This window comes from Sturnira hondurensis, unplaced genomic scaffold (genome assembly GCF_014824575.4).
Source record: "Sturnira hondurensis isolate 20B ecotype Veracruz unplaced genomic scaffold, ASM1482457v3 Scaffold0006799, whole genome shotgun sequence".
NCBI lineage: Eukaryota > Metazoa > Chordata > Mammalia > Chiroptera > Phyllostomidae > Sturnira > Sturnira hondurensis.
Window position 1 is genome coordinate 378159 of NW_028079430.1, and position 18982 is coordinate 397140.

Sequence of the window (18982 nt, forward strand, 5' to 3'; positions counted from 1 at the left end):
CTTGTCTGTCGTCCCTGATTTTTACTGTTGCCCCCTTTGCATGTCCAAAAAGAACAGTGTGGGGGATGAGCTGCCAAGCGCAGAGGAGTCCTGACTCCGGACTCACAGAGGTGGGGGTGGGAGCTGCAGGCAAGTCATTGCCTTCACAGTCGGGAAGGTTCCTGTGCCCCGAAGTGATGCCCAGCGCATTTGGATGGTCTGTCTCTGCAGAGATTCATCTCCTCTGGCTCCCTTTTCAAGAATGAAAGCAAAGCGCAATTTTTCCTAATGACCGATTGTGGCCCGTGAGGGTAGACTGGAGAGCTGCACAGGCGAAAATGAAAATATACGCACACTGCAGAAAGTATCTGAGGGGCACCCAGCTGGAGTCACTCATACACTATGCCCTAATGGGACTTAAATGTAAAAGAGAACAAGAAAATTCAGATCCCTGTTTGCATCTGTGAAATAACATTTCTGCACCACATCTCTAAAGGGTTGGGGGTGGGAACTCACATGGGGGGAGAGGTCTGATTCCTTAAGTTAGGAAGGGCCTAGCTGGAATGGCAGGGGCTTGGGGCAGAGGCCGAAGCTGAGGGACAGGGTGGTCCTGGAGCGGGATGGCTGCTTACAGCACTCGGTGCCCTTGACGGGGTCAGGGAGGCTGGTGCACAGGCCTGGGGTGTGCGGCACGGCGACCCTCCACCTGGAACCCGTGCTGTCACACGCGGTGTACTCGTAGTGGTACTCAGACTGCAGGGGAGAGAACAGTCAGCACAAGGCACATTAGCGGTGACCAGGCAGTAACAGCATCTCACCCACTTCCTGCCTGGTGCCATGGCTACTGATCCCCATGGACGCAGTAATGGGCCCTGGGGCCCAGTGTGGAGCAAGGCATCATGGGAGCCTTTATTATTTGGATCATTCCCCTGCACCCAGCCATTAGAAATACCTTCCCTTTCGTTTCTTCTCTTTCTTTTTTCTTTCTTCTTCTACTTTTTTTTTGGAACAGCTCTCTTTGCTATTGTGAATAAGTAATACCCTGATATACCAGAGGACTGTGAGAAGGTAACTAAAGAAGAGGCTAGTAACAGGTGGAGCTTTTCTTATCCCAAACTGCTGACTCTATGAGCAAGGACTGGTCTGTGAAGAATTTCCAAAGGATTGTCACAGAAGCTGTTTCTTTTTCCCCGTGTTCCTCATGCTCCCTTCTGCCCAGAAAGACTATGTATTCCACCTCCCAGTTTAAGAAAACGTCATATTTAGCCTACGCAGGTGCTCATATCGTGTGGGTCCCTCATGCCGGACTTCTCTGTGCAATGAGAAGCTCACGGTTCAGTTGCTTTGCGTCCGATACGAATAAGCTAAGTAACAGCAACAAAACAGCGAAGGATCAGCCAGTAAATAGAACAACAAAAACAATAGAAAGTACTACTTGGCAGAAAGAAAACAGAATGGGTACGCCAACTACCCCTACACACTTATCCTTTTAAATCTTGTAAGAAACAATAGAACACATAATTCATTTGACTTTGGCTCTGGTGCATTTTTACAGTCGGCACTAAAACGATAGTCGAGGGCAGAACTACTTTGAATCATTACGTCCATAAGAAAAATGGATTTAATGTCCCCGTTCAACCCTTATCAAAGCATTGTCGCACAACATGTATGAATGCAAGGAGCTGAGCCTACAAATGAGACCGTTAACGTCAGGGTGCATCAGAACCGGAAGGAGGAAGCTTTACCTTTGGAATTGGGGAACATGCTGCATTTCATCTGTTCTGAGATGCCCGTTTCTTTCCCATTTTAACGCCTGGGAAATCAAGGTGTTTGGCTTATCCCCGACACAGCGAGGAAGCATTGTGTCGTATTTTAACAGATAGAGCCTCCTCATCCTTTGTGGTGCCTTGAACCTGCTGTGCCTTCGAAGCAATGGCATCTCGGATTTGTGGGAATATCATAAACATGTTTCTCCACCTCTCATTTTAGACACTTAAGGTGGTAAGAGAACAATTGTAGAGCTTCATTTTTATTTCCTTTTATTATAAATATTTACCAAAATACCGTGTTTTGCCACGTGTAATGCACACTCTTTTGCTCAAATTTTTGAAGGAAAAATAAGGATGTGCTTTATACATAGGTATAATGACTACATACCACGGTCATAATAATGGGTATAGTAATCCTGTGCATAATGCGCACCAAAATGTGGGTGCACATTATACATGGGAAATACGGTACGTATTGCATGCCCACCACTTATAGGTACCAGGTGGTATGTCGGGCGTAGCTCAGGACAGTCTCAGAAAACTCAGCCCTTTCGTCCAGCGGGAAGAGACGCAGACGCAGCGTGGGGAGCTGTGAGCCTAACTTTTGATGAGAATCTTTGGCTTTGCATGGAGATGTCAGTGTCCCTAGGAGAGAAAGAACACCAGGACCGGAATTCTCTGTGCCTTGGGCTAACATCTCGTGGGGCCCATTTCCCCTCATAATTCCAGTCTTTTTCTTATCTCAGAGGATGCTGACGTAACTAGGGCAATTCCACATAGCTGGGTACCAGGTCTAAAACTGACGCGCTCCAAAGGGTTTCGCTGCAAGAATGAGGGACAACGTCCACAGCACGTGAATGCCGAGGAGGGCGGAGTGAAGCCTCAGCGAGGGTTCGGTGTCCTGCCTGCAAACACGCTCATGCTGGGTGTTTGCAGAGCGCTTCCCTTATAAAAACCAAGTGAAGGTTGTGTAGTAGGTCGTTATGTTTTCTGACCGTCCTGTTCTACGTTTTAGGTCACAGCACTCTCCTGTGTCTTTGATGGTGGCACCATAGTTTCTTTCTTTTTCCACTTTGTTTTTATTGTTTACACTATTGCAGATGTCCCATCCTCCCCTTTCTTTGCTCATTCTCCTGCTGTTGGACATCGAATTCAGTTTTTCCTCATGTTAAGTAGAACTACAATGAAACTTTCTGTGTATCCCTGGCTATTGCCTTGGGATGGACTTCCGGAAGCAGAATTACTAGAGTTAAAGAGTGTGAGTTTCCTTAAGATTTTTGATCAAGAAGACAGATTTCTTGAGAAAGCACACATTTCTAAGTCTCCTTTTTTGTACTTGGTAGAGTAAATTTCAAATGTCTATTATTAGAAACCGATATAATGCCCCCTCATGTACTCACCACCCAGTGTCAATACTTACCAATTTCTGCCATTCTTGCTCATTTACTTCCACGCATGTCTCCCCACTCGAAGTTATTTTTTATAGGTTTCATTCTTTTAAGGTGAAATTTGTGCACACTGAAATCCGCAAACCCTAACTGTACAGTTCAGACAGGTGGATACACTTGAGTAAAACCCCATGGGGCGGAGGATCACTGCCCAGCGACAGCTGGGGAGGGGACAGCCCCTGCCACCTCTGCCGCACAGACAGAATGGCAGAGTGTGGCAGGTGTCACGTCCTGTGTCTCAGAGTCACAGAGCTGCTGCTGCGGCAAGCCCAGCCAACCACAGAAGCAGGGGGTCGACATGACTTGGATTTGTCTTGGCTGGGACAGGGCCCGGGTAGTGAAATGGGCTTTCAAGGAAACCCAGATTTTGACTTGAAGTCTTTATGGGGTCCAGAAGAGATTGTTTTCCCCACCTTCAGGTTCCTCATCTCCTCACTGTCCCTGAAAAGCAGATCCTTTGGGGACAATGTCCAGGTGGGGGCAGGCCAGGCCAACACCCCAGCTTGGCACAGTGGGACCAGCAGGTGTTCGCTGACTTAGTTGCAAACGCCTCTTTGCTCGGAAAGCACCTGACTCAGACAGCAGCAGGTCCCATTCAACCGTCCCCACCGCCAAAGAGAGGCTAGACCTTTGCCAGGGTTGGGGAGCAATGAGTTCCGGAACTTATCACAGAACTCAGGAAACGGAGGGGAATGTCAGAATTTGAACACGAGACTTTCTCTTAGGTCCAGCTCTGGCTGGATGGTTTCCCAGACTCCTGTTTTATTTTGTTTTTGTTTTGCTTTGTTTTGCTTTGCTTTGTTTTCGCTCTCGGAGTGCCCTCAATCAGGTTCTGGTTTTGGCTGAAGCTTAGGGCATAGTGACCTTGCTTTGCCCTGCTGTGAGGGTAGGGTGGAAGGCCAGGACCTTCCCTATTGTTCTGCAGCTGCTCAGACTGGGGAGGGCAACAGGCCTTCTCCCTCCTCACTCCCTCCTTCCCAGCCTCTTGAGAACCGAAAACCGCAGACTCAGTAGCAGGGTCTCCTGAGCCCTCTGGCCTAGACACCCCGCCCAGAGCTCTGCAGCCTACACCTACGCCTGTCAGGTCATCACAACTACCTGGCGATCGAGTTAAAAATAGAGTCCTGGGCTCTGCCCCCAACATTCTGGTTCTCCTCTGGATCTTTTCTGTTTCCTCCCACTTTTCTGTTAGCCTCAGGACTTAAGTATTGATGCGATTTGGAAGCAAGTCAGATAAACCAATCCCCCACGAGATGGGGAGGTCCTTCATCTCCAGCCCCTGGACCACTTCCTCCATACAGCCCTACGCAGAATTTTAGGTGTGTGGGGAGACTAGTTATGTTTATTTTTCTGGGCACAGGGTTCATAACTTTCATCAGATCCTCTCAGGAGTTTGTTGTCCACCTTCCTACACACAGAAAAACATTAGACTGTCATAATGTGTTAGTCATTTTTAAATAGCTTAATATTTTACCAGCCAAAGTCTGTAAACTTTCTAACAGGGGACTGAAATACTTTAACACAATGATTTTAAATTATGCTCCTGACTCCAGGGGTTTAGAAAGCAAGCCCCTCTGATGGATGGGGGGGATTCGGGACTCCCACCCCGCCTGTAATGGAGTGATATCGTTTCTTCAGTCTCTTTTATTCTCTTTTCAATCTCTGTTTATTCGTCTCAGGTAAGATTTTCTTTGAACCAAAAGTTTCACACACGAAAAAAGTTTAACACCACAGTCTTAAGAGCAGGTTGCTCTTAACTGTGGAATTGTAGGCACCAAGGCAGACTCAGGGTCAAGGATACCTTTTGGCCTTCACCCGGAGAAGTCATTTCTTTTACTTACAGGCAATGCCCCTTTTCCACCAGACCAGGCATCAGACCAACAGCAGGCAAAACAAACCCACCCCAAGCAGCTGGCCCCTGCTGATGGTCCTCTGCCTGTGGGCTGTTGCCTAGCAACACGGTGCCTGTGCCCCAGGGCTGGTGTGAAGGAGAAGTGGGGAGCCTGGCCTTACATCACCTGTGCTTTCAGCATGTGCTGTTCTACCCTGGGTTTCCAGCTTCCACTTCAGTCCAAACCAGCAGGGACAGTGCTCGGTCAGGACCTGCCTTCCTGGTTTGGCCTTGGACACATTACACAGAGAGATCTTGGGTCTCAACACCCAGCCGAGGCCATCGGTGTCAGCATGCTCTGGGCCAACCTGTCTGTAACTTGAGCTGCCTGTCCATCTGGGGCACGGCCTTGGCCTGGGGGCTCCTGGAAGACACTGACAAGCTGATGAGGAGATGGGACTGGTATGGTGTTACAGCTGCCACTTGTCAGCATGCGTGAGCACCCATGCACCCTGGCTCGGGGCACTTTACCTGCTTCTGTCCCTTTAGCCCCCCCAACCCTCCCTGAAACGACCTCTGCTGCTGTGACCTCCCTGCTTACAATTGTGACCCACTCCCTCTGTCCCAGGGATCCTCACAGCCTGAGTGAGTTTTTTCCATAGCACTTTCCACCCACCAACACGCCTTCTAACTCAGTTATGCATTACGTGTACCGTGGATTTCTGCCCCTGCCCCGCTCCAGAGCAGACGTGAGAGCAGATCCCTGTCCACAAGACAGGGATCTTCGTTTTTGTTCACTGATGTAGCCCAAGTGCCCAGAACTCTGCCTGATCCGCAGCAGACATCAGTATTTGTTGAGTGACTGAATGATGGGACAAGGGCATGACTCTAGAGCAGCTCTAGAGCCGCGCAAGGTGCTCTAGGTTGGAGCCCAAAGACCTAGACGCTCATCTTGTCCTGCCACGCTCAAACTGCGGACCACAGACCAGTTAAGTCTCCCCATGCTTGGTTCCCTTGTCCATGAAACGGAGATGATAAAATTTTGCTAAGACGATTAAACAGAATCCATGCCCCTCCCCGCCCCCCACCACCAAATACTGAGTAACACCAGCCTCTCAGGACAGTAGGAGATATCCAGGAAAGCTCTTTGTAAACCAGTTTAAAAACACACACACACACAAAACAGCCAGCTACCACTGCGACCCTGTGGGGGGAGGATGCATGGAGGGACACCCAGGCCTCCTCTTCTCTTTCGGGAAGCAGGACTGGGCGAAGGGAGCCTGGTGCCATTTCTGGCCCAACACTGAGCCTGGCGGCAGCGCTGAGACCGCCCCCTCTCCCCTCACACTGCTCTGCTGTTTGCTGCGTGCCCTGACTTGCCCTTGTCTCTGGTGCCTCTTCTCGTACAAATGAAATGACATCTGTCCTTTCACCACCTTTTCTCCCCTAGCGACTCGCCCAAAGCTAATCTCACCCGAAGAAAGGTTGGTCGCTGACACTTGTGACACTCACTAACTGTGGCCGGTCCATCAAGGGCAGAGGGCTTTTCAGTACTGCATGTAAATGTCCCTAGGATTGAAATGGCTTTGTCACTAGGAAACAAAATGTCCCTTTATAAAGTCCAGTCCCTTTCTGATAGGTGAGGGTTTGGTACCCACATCTGTCTGCAAGACAGGGCTTGTAGCTCTAGCTTGGGTTTTTTTTTTTTTAATTTTTAAAAATGAGATAGAAATGTTCCATTAAATTTTTTCACCTGAGCTTTTAATCATACATGAAAGAAGCAGGTCAGCGAGGTCCTGGCCTGTGCAAAACTCTCCAAGGACAGCTTGGCGTTTTGATGTCCTATCTGCTTGACAGAGAACTTGAACCTGGAGGACAGACTCCCAGTCTTCACTACCTCCTCTCCTCCAAGCCACTCTCCAGGCCGCAGCCAGAGTGACCCATGTGAACTGCCGAACAGAATGTGCTGCTGCACCGCTGTGGGCCTCTCAGGGCAAGCCCTGGGCTACCTGCAGAGCTTACAAGGCCCTTCGCCCCCAGCCCCTGCTTGTCCCCGCAGCCGTATCCATGTTCCAACTCTATGCCTGTACCACAGCATTTTGATGCTGCCCACTTAGCCTCAGAGGAATCCAGCCCACAGTTTTCCCTAAGCACATGGTAAGGGGATACCAATTTAATCAAGGTGGCCCTGTGTTCAGCTGCAGAGGCTGTGCACTGTGCAATCCCTGGGTATGCCGCTCACGAAATGGTATGAAGGTACTGCCTTACGCGATGCACACCACAGAACAAGAACGCTGTAAATATGTATAAACATAATACCAGGCAGTCGGTAACAGATGAGAAATAATATGTTTTAAGAATTTTAAAAAAGAAGTGATTTCTTTAATGCCTCCCAGTTTTTTTTGTGTTTTTTTAAAGATTTTATTTATTTATCTTTAGAGGGTAAGGGAAGGAGAGAGGGAGAGAAATATCAATGTATGGTTGCCTCTCGTGCGCCCCCTGCTGGGAACTGGCCTGCAACCCAGGCATGTGCCCTGACTGGGAATCGAACTGCAGCTGTTTGGTTCGCAGGCCTGTGCTTAATCCAGTTTTTTTGCCTCCTTTTCATACCTATAATCTCCTGACTTAAAATTTAACTCTTCCAATCCTGATCTGAATAACTAAAATTATAAAGATACCCCTCATAACTCGTGTATTATACTTCAGTCCTGTGTCCAGCCCCTTGTCCCACGAGCTTTCTGCTGCTTCTGGTTTTGATCTCCCAGGGAGAGAAGCCCAAGGCCAGGGTTGCACCCCATCTCCTGTGCACCCCCAGTGTCTCCAGGGTGCCCCGGGAGCACGAACTGACTTCAGTCCTAAGTCTGAAGGCAGCAAGGGCTGCTTCCTTGCAGGAAAACTAGGTGACAGGGGACAGAAGTAGGGGGAGGACTTTCTATTCTGTTCCCACCTATGCTTTTTGAAGTGATTCTTATGTAGATGAGCTGCTTGTTCAAACAGTTATGTTAATCAAGTATTTTTTAAGTTGATGCTTTAGAAGCTTTTTTCAGCAGGATTCTTGGAGCTCTGGGTGTGGGCCTGCCAGGCAAGGGGAAGCCTGCAGCGTTCCACCGTCCTGAGCAGGCGGGAAACTGAGGCTGAGTTTCTCAGATCACTGGCCCGTGGTGAAAGGCCCTGGAGAGGACAGACTAGGACATCAGAAGCCTCAGCCTGGTGGTGGAGGGAGGGTGGTGGAAACAGTTTCTCTTATTATCTCTCAAGTCGTATCTGTGCATCAACAAGGGATCTGGTCAGCTGTGGGCACTAAGTTGATGGGTGAGTGCCGTGAACCAGAGGACTGAACAGACGCCTGGGTGGGGGCCTCTTGTCCTGTGAAATGACAACTGCTGTAGCTGTAGACACCTGAGTCGCTTGTAAAATTTCTGAATAAAATTCCCAGGCCATTCTGTGGGATGGTCTCACCATTGGCCATTGCCAGATGTCACTACCTGAAACTCTGGCCCATCCTCCTGCCATCCCTAGGAAACTAGTGATGGATGAATGGACAACCAATTCTGGGGCACTGGCGCCTCTGGTCAACCTGACCCTCCAGGCAGTCAGAGCCTGGCTTTTGCGTGAACAGGCTTGGCTACAGCCCCAGGCCAAGGTCTAGGGGCAGGTTGGGTGGACATGTATTTGGGCAGGTGGCTTCAGAAAAGATGCTTAGCAGTTGACCAAGTTTGGGTGGACATGTATTTGGGCAGGTGGCTTCAGAAAAGATGCTTAGCAGTTGACCAAGTTTCTGCACTGACAGAGTCTAGTCACCGTCCCATAAAACTGGCACTAGTCACTCTGGGCCTCAGTTAACTTGACCTTCATTCTAGAAATAGCTAAGAAATCAGAAAAGTCTGTAGGAAAGATTGCGGCTCTTTCCTGAGTGCCCTTTTGAATTGCTTACCACGTGGCCATATTACCTAATCAAAAATGTTTATTAATAAAGTTTTAGGAAATGAATCTCCCTGTCTTTATCACTTACCCCCTCCAGAGTGGCACAGGTTTACCACTGGTCCTCTAGTGAAAAAGGTCAGAAAAGAGGACTGCACCCTCTCCTCCCACCCAGCCCAGTCCTCCGTAACCCTCCAGTCCCACCAGCCCCAGCCACGGCACGCTTTCCTGGTTCTCCAAGAACACAGGTGGCAAACACAAAGCCCACAGGCCAAATCCGGCCCTCCACCTTGTTCTATCCAGTCCAGCACTGTGTTTCTACCCGGCGGCAGCGCCAGGCTCTCGCTTAACTGATAAGGAGCAGTTACATTTATACAGCCCTAACATTACATCCGGCCCTTCGAGGCAACCGCAAGGCTGATGTGGCCCCCAGTGACAATGAGTTCGACAGCCCTGTGTTAGAAGGTGAGAGCTCTGTCCTCCACACCACTCACGGGGCGGTGACCATGAATTGCTTGGCGCTGTTGTCACTCCTCAGGTCTGGTTCCAGTTCGATAGCAATGTCCCTGACTTGTACTTCTGTGCGACAGCCCCAACTGTCTAGCTGCTTTGCCCACGCACCAGACACTCCCTGGGCATTCTGGAGAATTTCATATTGTTTCAGAATTGGCAGGGGGTCTTCCAATCCGAACTCTGACCTGGTGCAGACATCCCGGTAGGCCTGGCAGGTGGTTCGAGCTGCTGGCTAGCTGGCAGGTCACAAGATCTGGAGGCAGAGGCGTCTCCTCTTTTCAGAGTGTGTATTGCATAGTAACTGCCCGTTCTTACAGTGTTGAAACACCAGGGGATGCCTGGGATAAAAGTAAAGGTCTCCCTCCCCTCCCGCAGCACACCTGTGCGTGGGGTGATGCCACACCGCACAGCGCCTGCAGCTGTCTGCTGTAACACGGCACCGCAGTCCAGGGGCTTGAACAGCAGACACCTGTCTCGCAGTTCTGGAGGCCAGAAATCCAAAATGGGGGTGTCGGCAGGCTGGTGCCTTCGGAGGCTGGGAGGGGCAGTCTGTTCCATGCCCCTTTGCTGCTCAGTGACGGCCAGCAACCCGGAGCTCCTTGGCTTGCGGCAGCATGACTCTGGTCTTCACACTGTGCTTTCCCTGCAAGCGTTTCTCTGTCCAAATCCCCCCTTTTTGTCAGGACCCCAGTCCTATTGGGTGAGGGCCACCCTATGACCTCATCTTAAGTCGACCACATCTGCAAAGACCCCATTTCCAAATAGGGTCACATTCTAAAGTGCTCAGGCCCACAGGGGGTACTCTGAGGTGCATATGGATTTTTCAGAAGATACAACTCATCCCATACTAGTGCCCATACCTCAGATTGTCCATCTAGGCAAAGAGAGAATCATAGCTCTGGATCCATGCTATAAAATTTGAGAATGACTTTTTGGACCAAAAAAAAAAAAAGTAAAAGCAGGATCATGTTACCTTCTGTGAGGGAAATGAAATGAATTTTTATTAAGCACCTTGAACTTTGTAAATTTCATCTCTTTAAGCATCACAACCACTGAAAATGCCTTGACATCAAAGCCTGTCTTATCCTCTGTCGTGTGCCCAGTGCCTAGTAGAACCTGGTACTGCAGAAGTCACAGAGCAAATACTTGTTGAGTCTGTGGGGTATATATGATTTCCCCCATTTTAAGGATGGAGACACCTGTTCAGAGATGCTCAGACACATGTCCCAAGGCCACACAGCTGATAAGTCAGCTGCAGCATTGGGACCCAAGCCCAAGAAGCCAGCCTTCCGAGCGCTTGTCCTCTCTGTTAAACTGAAACCAGTGGTTCTCCAAGTGTGGTCTCCAGCCTGGGAGCCCTCTGACTGACCCGCATTATCAGCACTTCTCGGGTGGGCGGGGCCAGCAATCTGGGCACCGCCCACACCTTGCTTTTGAACTTGTAGCCTCCAAAACTATGTGAAAATAAATTTCTGTTGTCTTAATGTACCCAGCTTGTGGTAGTTTGTCACGGCAACCCTGGCCAGCTAATACAACTAGTCAGTGTTTGTATCTTATTTCTCATTTCTAATTTTCACAACAATTAAACCCGGTAGCTCCTTTGATAACTAAGTCTCACAGCCATGGAAGCTCCACTGGGGACGTGAGTCCCTTTCCAGAGGCTGTGCTCTGCCCGCCCGCCCTTCCTTCTTGGCCTCATTGCAGCACGCACCCCACCTCCACTTGTCCCTTTAAAGGCTGGAATGTGCCATCCGTGTGGGTTTCGTGTTATGTAGTAGTTCTTCACGTCTCCTTCAGCTCATCATGTTCGGTAAGTACTTGGTGAGTGAGTTATTGTAAACAACAGGATTAAAAGTTAAAGTGAAAAGTTATTTGGTGGAGAAAACATGACAATGGCCAGTGACCTCTAGAGGCAACTTGTCATCGATGTTTTCAGACTGGTAGTGCCTGCTCTCTGGGGCCGGGCACCAACCAGTATGGACGGTGTCCGTCAGCATCCCTAAGAGGGGGAAAACCAGAAAGGGAATCGGGTGGAGGAAATGCACGTCAGAAACAATGGGGCCATGGGGTGACCACTTATGTTACTTTACGATTACAAATGTTTAAAAAAAGGTTTTGTTTTTTTTACCCCAATGGTAGGGGTTTACTCTAGATAAAATGAGCGTCTTGTTATCTGGGGTAAAAAGTATTCTTTTAAACATGTTTGTAACTATTGAGCAAGTACCCTACCTGAGGGTAAGCACCCCTTCGGCTGTTTTCAGGAGACCCGAGGGTGCCTTAGGCCCGGGTCACCACCCGGTCCACCCGACACCAGTGTTTGATAAGCTCATGAATTTTAATCTAAGTAACACTCCTCCGAGCGAACCAACACGCTGCCCTCCTTGGTCCTCAGTTTCTGCGAGTATAAAACTAAGGTTGCAATAGGGATGGGATGAGACCAAGACGTTATTTTCAAAAACTTTAGGTTTTTGTGTTATCTAAAAATCGATAACACAGAGAAGTTATCCTCTCCTTCTGCAGAGAAGCTCCCGGGCCCCTGGGCGCACCCACAGTGATAACACCGCTGTCCGCGCACGCGCACTCGTGCCCATTCCCTTAACCTGCTTGTCATCCATGGTCACACATTTTTTCTGAAATCTTACATGATTTTTCTCCACATGGGAAAAACTAGTTGGCGACTATAAGAATCAGGAATAGTCTTTTAGATAGTCTAGGACTAAAAACTCTATGTGTTCTTTAAAAAACCTGCCTTCCTCCCTATTCTGTTTTCTCCTGGCTGCTTGCTAACCTGTTACTTACTGTATATTTAGGCACAGCCCCTTCCGGTCTGCGTACAGCGGAGGCCGTGTAGTGCCCGACTTTTCCCAGGTGCTCTCCTGAGCCAGAACCACCCTTCGGAGAATTTGAACAAAGCAGGATGAATAGACATAATTAATGCTCCCTTTATCTGTTCTCTTGGTGGCTTACTAGCCACTCTTTTATTTGCGTATGATTAGGGTCGGAGAGTAATCAATTTCAAGCAGAAAATTAGCCCATTTCAGTTTCCTTTCTAATTTAGGAACAGTTTTCCCTTCTCGTTTTGCATGGGGTAAGGAGACGGATACTCCAGTTAGCATGCAGGCTTATTACATTAAAGGCCAATTATTATGGCTTGATTATTACTATTACTTGGTCTTTTGTATCAGTAAGATTCAGGTTTAAAAAATTCACATTTTAGGCCTATAAAACATAATTTTTTACATCACATTGTTCTGTGGGCTTTTAAAAAATGCCTTTAATAATACATGACAAATCGGCCCTGACTGGTGTGGCTCCGTGGGCTGGGCATCGTCCTGCAGGCCGGGGCGGGGGGAGGGGCGGGCCCAGTCAGGGCCCAGTTTTGTTCCCAGTCAGGGCACATGCCTGCTTAGCACACTAGGTCTCCACTTGGGAGTGTGTGGGAGGCAGCCAATCAATGTTTCTCTCACACATTGATGTTTCTCTTTCTCCCTCCCTTCTCCTCTCTTTAAAAAATAAATAATTTTTTTAAACCTAAAAAATAAAAATATGTGACAAATCTAAGAAAACTAAGTGATAACCTCATATTAGGCTTTTCAGACTTAAGGGAGTTTGAAAGCTGGAAGGCCTGGGAGGTATTAAAAATGCATTTTCTTTCAGCAGCTGTCAAGCACTAACTATAATTATCTATTCTGTGCTTTATCTGGTATGAGATAGGAAAGCTAAAGAAGAAATGTGGCAAATGGCACAATTTTCATCACTTACCAGAGTGACAATACTGAAGAGCTATGAGTTCGACCACATTATTTTGAGAATGTTTAGCCAAGTGAGCCACCAGGTTGGTGTGCCCTGACTGGGACCGGCTGGCAGCTTCGCTGCAGGCTCTCCCACAGGGCCCTCTGGGTACCAGTGATTCCTGGGGGAGAATGACTGGAGGTGGGTGGCAGTCCTCCCAGCCAGAGCCTCCCCCCTTTTCTTTTTTTTAAATCTTTATCCAAAGATATTTTTTATTGATTTGAGAGAGAGGGAGGGAGAGAGAACACATGCACGAGAGAGAAACATTGATGTGAGAGAGAAACGTGGATTGATTGCCTCCTGTATGCACCCTGACCTCGGATAGAAACTGCAACCTTTTGGTGCACAGGACGACAGTCCAACCAACTGAGCCACCCAGCCAGGGCCTCCTCCTCCTCCTCCTGACTGCAGATGGGTAAGACTAACACTGTCTTTAACATGCCACCTGCCAACTTGACCCTTGACTCTTTGGCCCACGATTTCTGCTTTTAAGGCTTTCTCCTGCAGATAGACTCAAAGAAGTAGGCACGGGGCCACGTGAGGGTATGCCCTGCAGCATAGTTACCACATAAATACCTGGGGTCACCCTTCCTTCGAGTTTCTGGGTCAGTAAGTGATGGTACGTGCATATAGTGAATCACAGTTTTGTGGTTAAAAGTAGAGCCATAGTAATGAAAACAGTAAAATATAGCCAAGGATAAATCTTCTAATCAGATTTGTACAGAAATTTTTAAAAAGAGTAGACAGATGTGCTTGTATAGACATAAAGCATTTCAAGAATATATGCCCTGGCTGGTGTAGCTCAGTGGATTGAGTGCGGACCTGCGAACCAAACAACTGTGGTTCGATTCCCAGTCAGGGCACATGCCTGGGTTGTGGGCTGGGTCCCCAGCTGGGGGCGTGTGAGAAGCAACCCATTGATGTCTCTCTCACATATCAATGTTTCTCTACCTCTCCTTCTCCCTCCCTTCCACTCCGAAAATATATATATATGTAGTTCATCAAGTGTTGACAAAGACCACCGTCTGGGATTTGCGGGGGGCGGGGGCAGGGAGCTTCTGCTCTCAGCTGACGCCCTTCGCACAGCATGGACTGCAGAGTGAACGGGCTACGAGTCCAGCGGCCTGAGGCCCTGCTCTTTTCCCAGCCCAGTAATTGGACGGGCTAATCTCTCTGTGCCTCTCTGGGGATTCATTCAGGAAACTCTTTGAGTACCTACTGTGTGGCAGGCACTGGAGATATAGAAATGAATAAAACATACAAGAATACCAGCCCTCAAAGGTTTCCATTCTAGTCAGAGAGATGGACTGTTGAAAAAACATATACGTGCACCTATGTATATACGAAAATATTGTCAGAGGGTGAAGAATGCTACGAAGAAAAATAAAGCATAAGAGGAGAGGAAATGGTGTGGGATGGACTAGGGGTGGGACATTTACAGTACCTACTCGACGGAGTACTGCAGTCACTAAATGGGTTAATCCACGTGGGTCACTTAGAACACTCAACAGGGAAATCATCATCATTATTAGTATATATTACCATAAAATGTAAAAATAACGCATAATATTTATTACACCCTTAGGGAACTTTGATTAAAATGTCATATCTTCCTTTAATAGTTTTTGAAACTTCAAAATGCAGATACTCTTCTTTCACTTTATAAGTGTAAAATTACATTATCCAGCCACCCTGGTCTTCTCTCCATCGCTTAAGCAACAGACTCTTTCCTGCCTGCAAGCCAGGCCCCTCACCCTCTGAACACCTCCGACCCTCAGCTCGCCACTTGCACTCACCCCTCACAGAGGCCTGGCTAGCCTTCCCGACCTAAATTAGGTCTCCTGGGTACAGGCTCGAAGCATGTCTTTCATAGAACTTAACCAAAGTTATGAGCCGGTCGGAGTGCCTATGTGTGAGTCTCAACCCTGCTTTTCAAGCCAGACCCTTCCCCAAGGACCACGGAGATGGGAAAGTGCGAAAGAAAGGAGAGAAGCGTGGGCACAGCCTGGGGACTTTGCTCCTGGCTAAGCAGAGAGGGAAGCAGCTGGGGAGGGGTTTAGAACAGGAGTGATGCCCAGGGGTTGTAGACGGTTTCTGCCGTAGGAATTACTTCCAGAAACGCTCTGAGATGGCTTGGGGGATTGGTGGGGGTCTGTCTTGAAACTGGTGGGTTCCTTCAGCTCGGGACCAAGCAAGGATGGTGATGGTGATGGTGATGATGTGTGTTGTGTGCTGATCTACCAAAGTTTGAAAGGACTAAAAGCATGAGACAAGGTGAAGGCACACAAAGTTAATAGGAAGTAAAACTGGTAGAATTTCTCCAGGGGAGAAACTGGGTAATATAATACTTTATATTTGATCACAGAATCCCCATTTCTAGGAACACAACTTAAGGAAGTAATAGAATGATAATTTAGCAAGTGCTTACAAATATACGTGCAAAGATTCATTTCAGTATGAGTATGCTAATAAAAACTAGAAGCTATCCAAATTGGTTGGTTGAATAAATTATATACATGCTGTAAAACCCTATACAGCCTTAAAAATGATGACGTAAACCTGTATTTATTAATAGGCAGAAGTGCCTCCTGCATAGTATTTAATGAAAAAAGCAGGTTGTGAAACACATGTGTAATATCCCATTTGTGGATAATCATATAGTTACATCTATACATACAAGTATATAGTTATAGAAAGTCTGTAAGTATAGAAAGAAGTCTGGAAAGAAAAAACCCAAAATAGTCACAGTAATTTTAACCAGTTATGAAATTTTGGTAAGTTTTGTGGGGTTTTTTGCATTTATATTTCTTTTTTTTAAATGAGAACCTATCATTGTTACAAAAACATTATTAAAAAACTATTTAAAAAAGTATTCAAGCGCGGGCCTGCGAACCACACTATCATGGTTCGATTCCCAGTCAGGGCATATGCCTGGGTTGCAGGCCAGTTCCCAGGAGGGGACTCACAAGAAGCAACCATACATTGATATTTCTCTCCTCTCCTTCCCTTCCTCTCTAAAGATAAATAAATAAAATCTAAAACAACAAAAAAGAAACCTTTAAAAAAAGTATTCAATAGGTCAAAAGGGGGCCAGGCAATCTGGAGATCAGTCCATTCCAAAATCAATACTTTGTGCGCTTTGCCTTGAGTATGAGGTCTCTCCACTGTGCTGCGTTTTCTTGCTGTATTCTCAAAGCAGTGATCTATCCCAGCAGATACAGTGATTAAAAATTCTCAGCTGTCAGTTTCCCAGCAATGTGCTGAAACTCTATAAAAGATCCTGTGATATACTGTAAATTAGTTCTCCTTGTAATAATCTCTCATCATATCTCACACTTGTCTGTCACAGCTCTTAACCAAATTTATAACTATAAGTCAGTCGGAGCAGTTGTTTGTATCAACTCTGCTTTTCACAGAGGTACACTGTAAAAACGGCAACACATTCTTTCCCTCCCTGTGTGTGTGCCTCTTTGTATGTGACTTGGCAGGGCCTCCCTTCAAGAGGTAGAGTCTATTTCATGGCATGAGCATGTGACTTGCTTTGGCCTATAGGATATTAGCAAACACAACGCAAGGAGAGTCTTGAAAAAGAGCTTGCACATTGGGGCTTGCTGTTTTACTGCACTTGGACCTCTGAGGCCGTCGCATGTATGTATCTAAGCTGATCTGCTGGAGAGTGAGAGGCCACCTGGAAGAGAAGCCGGGGACCCCAATCAACTGTCACACATCTGAGCGTGGCCATCCTAGCTTATCTAACATGTGACCCACCCACTAGCTGGCCAGTCACACAAGGCAGCCCAGCAGGGAGCAGCCAAGCTGCCCCAGGCCCAAAGAGTCACCCTATCAACCTACAGAATTGTGGGCTAAAATAGTTGCTTTGAGCCACAAAGTCTTAGGGTTGTTTGTTACTCAGCAAAAGCTAACTGATACAGGTCCCCTTCTTATTGAAAGGTTCTCTGGGGCAGAGAAGCCACTTCCAAATGAAGAATATATACTTTTCTGGCTAACGATCTTCTTTTAAAAAATAAGGAGCACACAGGGCTATTGGAGATGGCTATTGATGAGAGTATGAACAAGACCTATATTTGCAGAAATTATGTAACTGCCATAGGGCTAGACAATTCCTGGCAATGTGCTCTTCTTAGAAGTTAGTCCCTCCAGTGTCTAAGGAAGCACGAAGGCCCTCATTTTAGGACTCATCCTGAATGTAAAAGGACACTTCAAATGGTAACTGAGTCCACCAAGTCTGGACAAGGGGTCAGATGGCCCAGAGGGCATTTCTCTGAGAGCCATTATGATACCTCAGAGTCCTCTCAGGCCACATGGAGAGCAGTGGCCACCTCCTGTCTAGTGACACTTCTAGTTTATCCTAAGGTGATGCACTGAGATGTTAAAATACTACCAGTTTCCAGAAGCCCACCCCTGGGAGTAGCTTTCACCCAGATTCCATTAGTGAGTGATCCCAATATGAGTATAGAAATAAGAAAACCCATTCGACCTGGGATGCATCAGATTACAAACCACTGAAAATTGAGAAAAACAGTACAATTTTAGGAAAACATGGCTCTACCTCCCCCCACCAAGAGCTCTGAAGAAATGACATCAGTTACAAAGGGAGAGTGGCCCCAGAGTCAAGCCCTAATGTAGGGTGTCGGAGGCTAGGCACATTCAGGGAATTTGTCTCGCACCCCACAACCCAGCACCCCACTTCTAGGCTTGTGCTCCTAGGAATCTGTACCTGGGCCCCAGGTGACAGGTTCTGCACTGTTCAAAGCAGCACTGTTTGAAATGGCAAAACACTGGAAACCCAAACGTCTGCCAAGAGGAGAATTAATTTTTAAATTGTGACACAGTCACGCAAAGGAATATTTTACAACACTGAAAATGAACAAAATTCGGTAACACTGAACCACATTGGTCGGGGTCCAGCATATGGTTCACATTTACACCTCTCCACGTACCCAGCTGCAACTGTCCCACAGCAGGTCCTCTGTCAGCCTTCTCCTTGACCTCGGTGACATCTCCTGAACTGGAGCCCTGGCCCCCAGCTCTCTGCCCTCAGCTGTGCCCTGTCTCAGCCACGTTTACTCTGTGCTCACCCCACTCTGACTCGCTGCAGGCCACCGTCTCTGCCAGAAGTCCCTTGGGACGTTCCACTTAGTTCCTGACTTTCCAACCTTGATTTCTAGCGCACCTCAGGACTGCTCCACGTTTCAGGCACCTGCTCTTCTTGCAGTTCTCAGGTTCTTTTATACTTTCTACCTTCGGACCTTCCCTCAGGCTCCTCCCTCTATCCGGAAAGCGCCCTTCCCCCACCTCCAATTCTACTGATGGCTCCAGGTCAAGAAGAACCAAATGTTCAAATAAGTTTTCTTATTTTCCTATCAACTTCTCTCCGGCCACTCCGGCACTGTTTACCCCAAGTTAACCTTAATCTCATCATTTACATGTCATTGTTTGTATACCTACCTGTCCTGCCTACTCATATTGCTTGCGCACCTCTGACGTGTCCAGGCTACGTACCAGTCACTTCACGTGTGTTATCTAAATTTAACCCTCATGACAGCCTTATGAGATGGGTGTTGCCATCCCCATTTTACAGATCAGGAATCTGAGGCTGTCCGAAGTTAATTTGCTCACAGTGGCGCCCTTGCCCAGCGGGTGAGTCATCACTCACTCAGGGAATTTTACTCCAATCTGTGTCTGCCAGATTCTTCAGCCCCATGGGC

General features: G+C 47.7%; 1 protein-coding gene across 3 annotated transcripts in view; it reads right to left on the reverse strand.

Annotated features, from left to right (window-relative positions):
• ELAPOR1 (endosome-lysosome associated apoptosis and autophagy regulator 1) overlaps positions 1-18982 on the reverse strand; it is a 50514-nt gene that overhangs the window by 28712 nt on the left and 2820 nt on the right. For all 3 annotated transcript variants that reach the window (XM_037050416.1, XM_037050418.1, XM_037050417.1), the window contains exon 2: positions 612-732. In XM_037050416.1, the coding sequence (XP_036906311.1) occupies positions 612-732 (121 nt within the window). The remainder of the gene's footprint in view (positions 1-611; positions 733-18982) is intronic.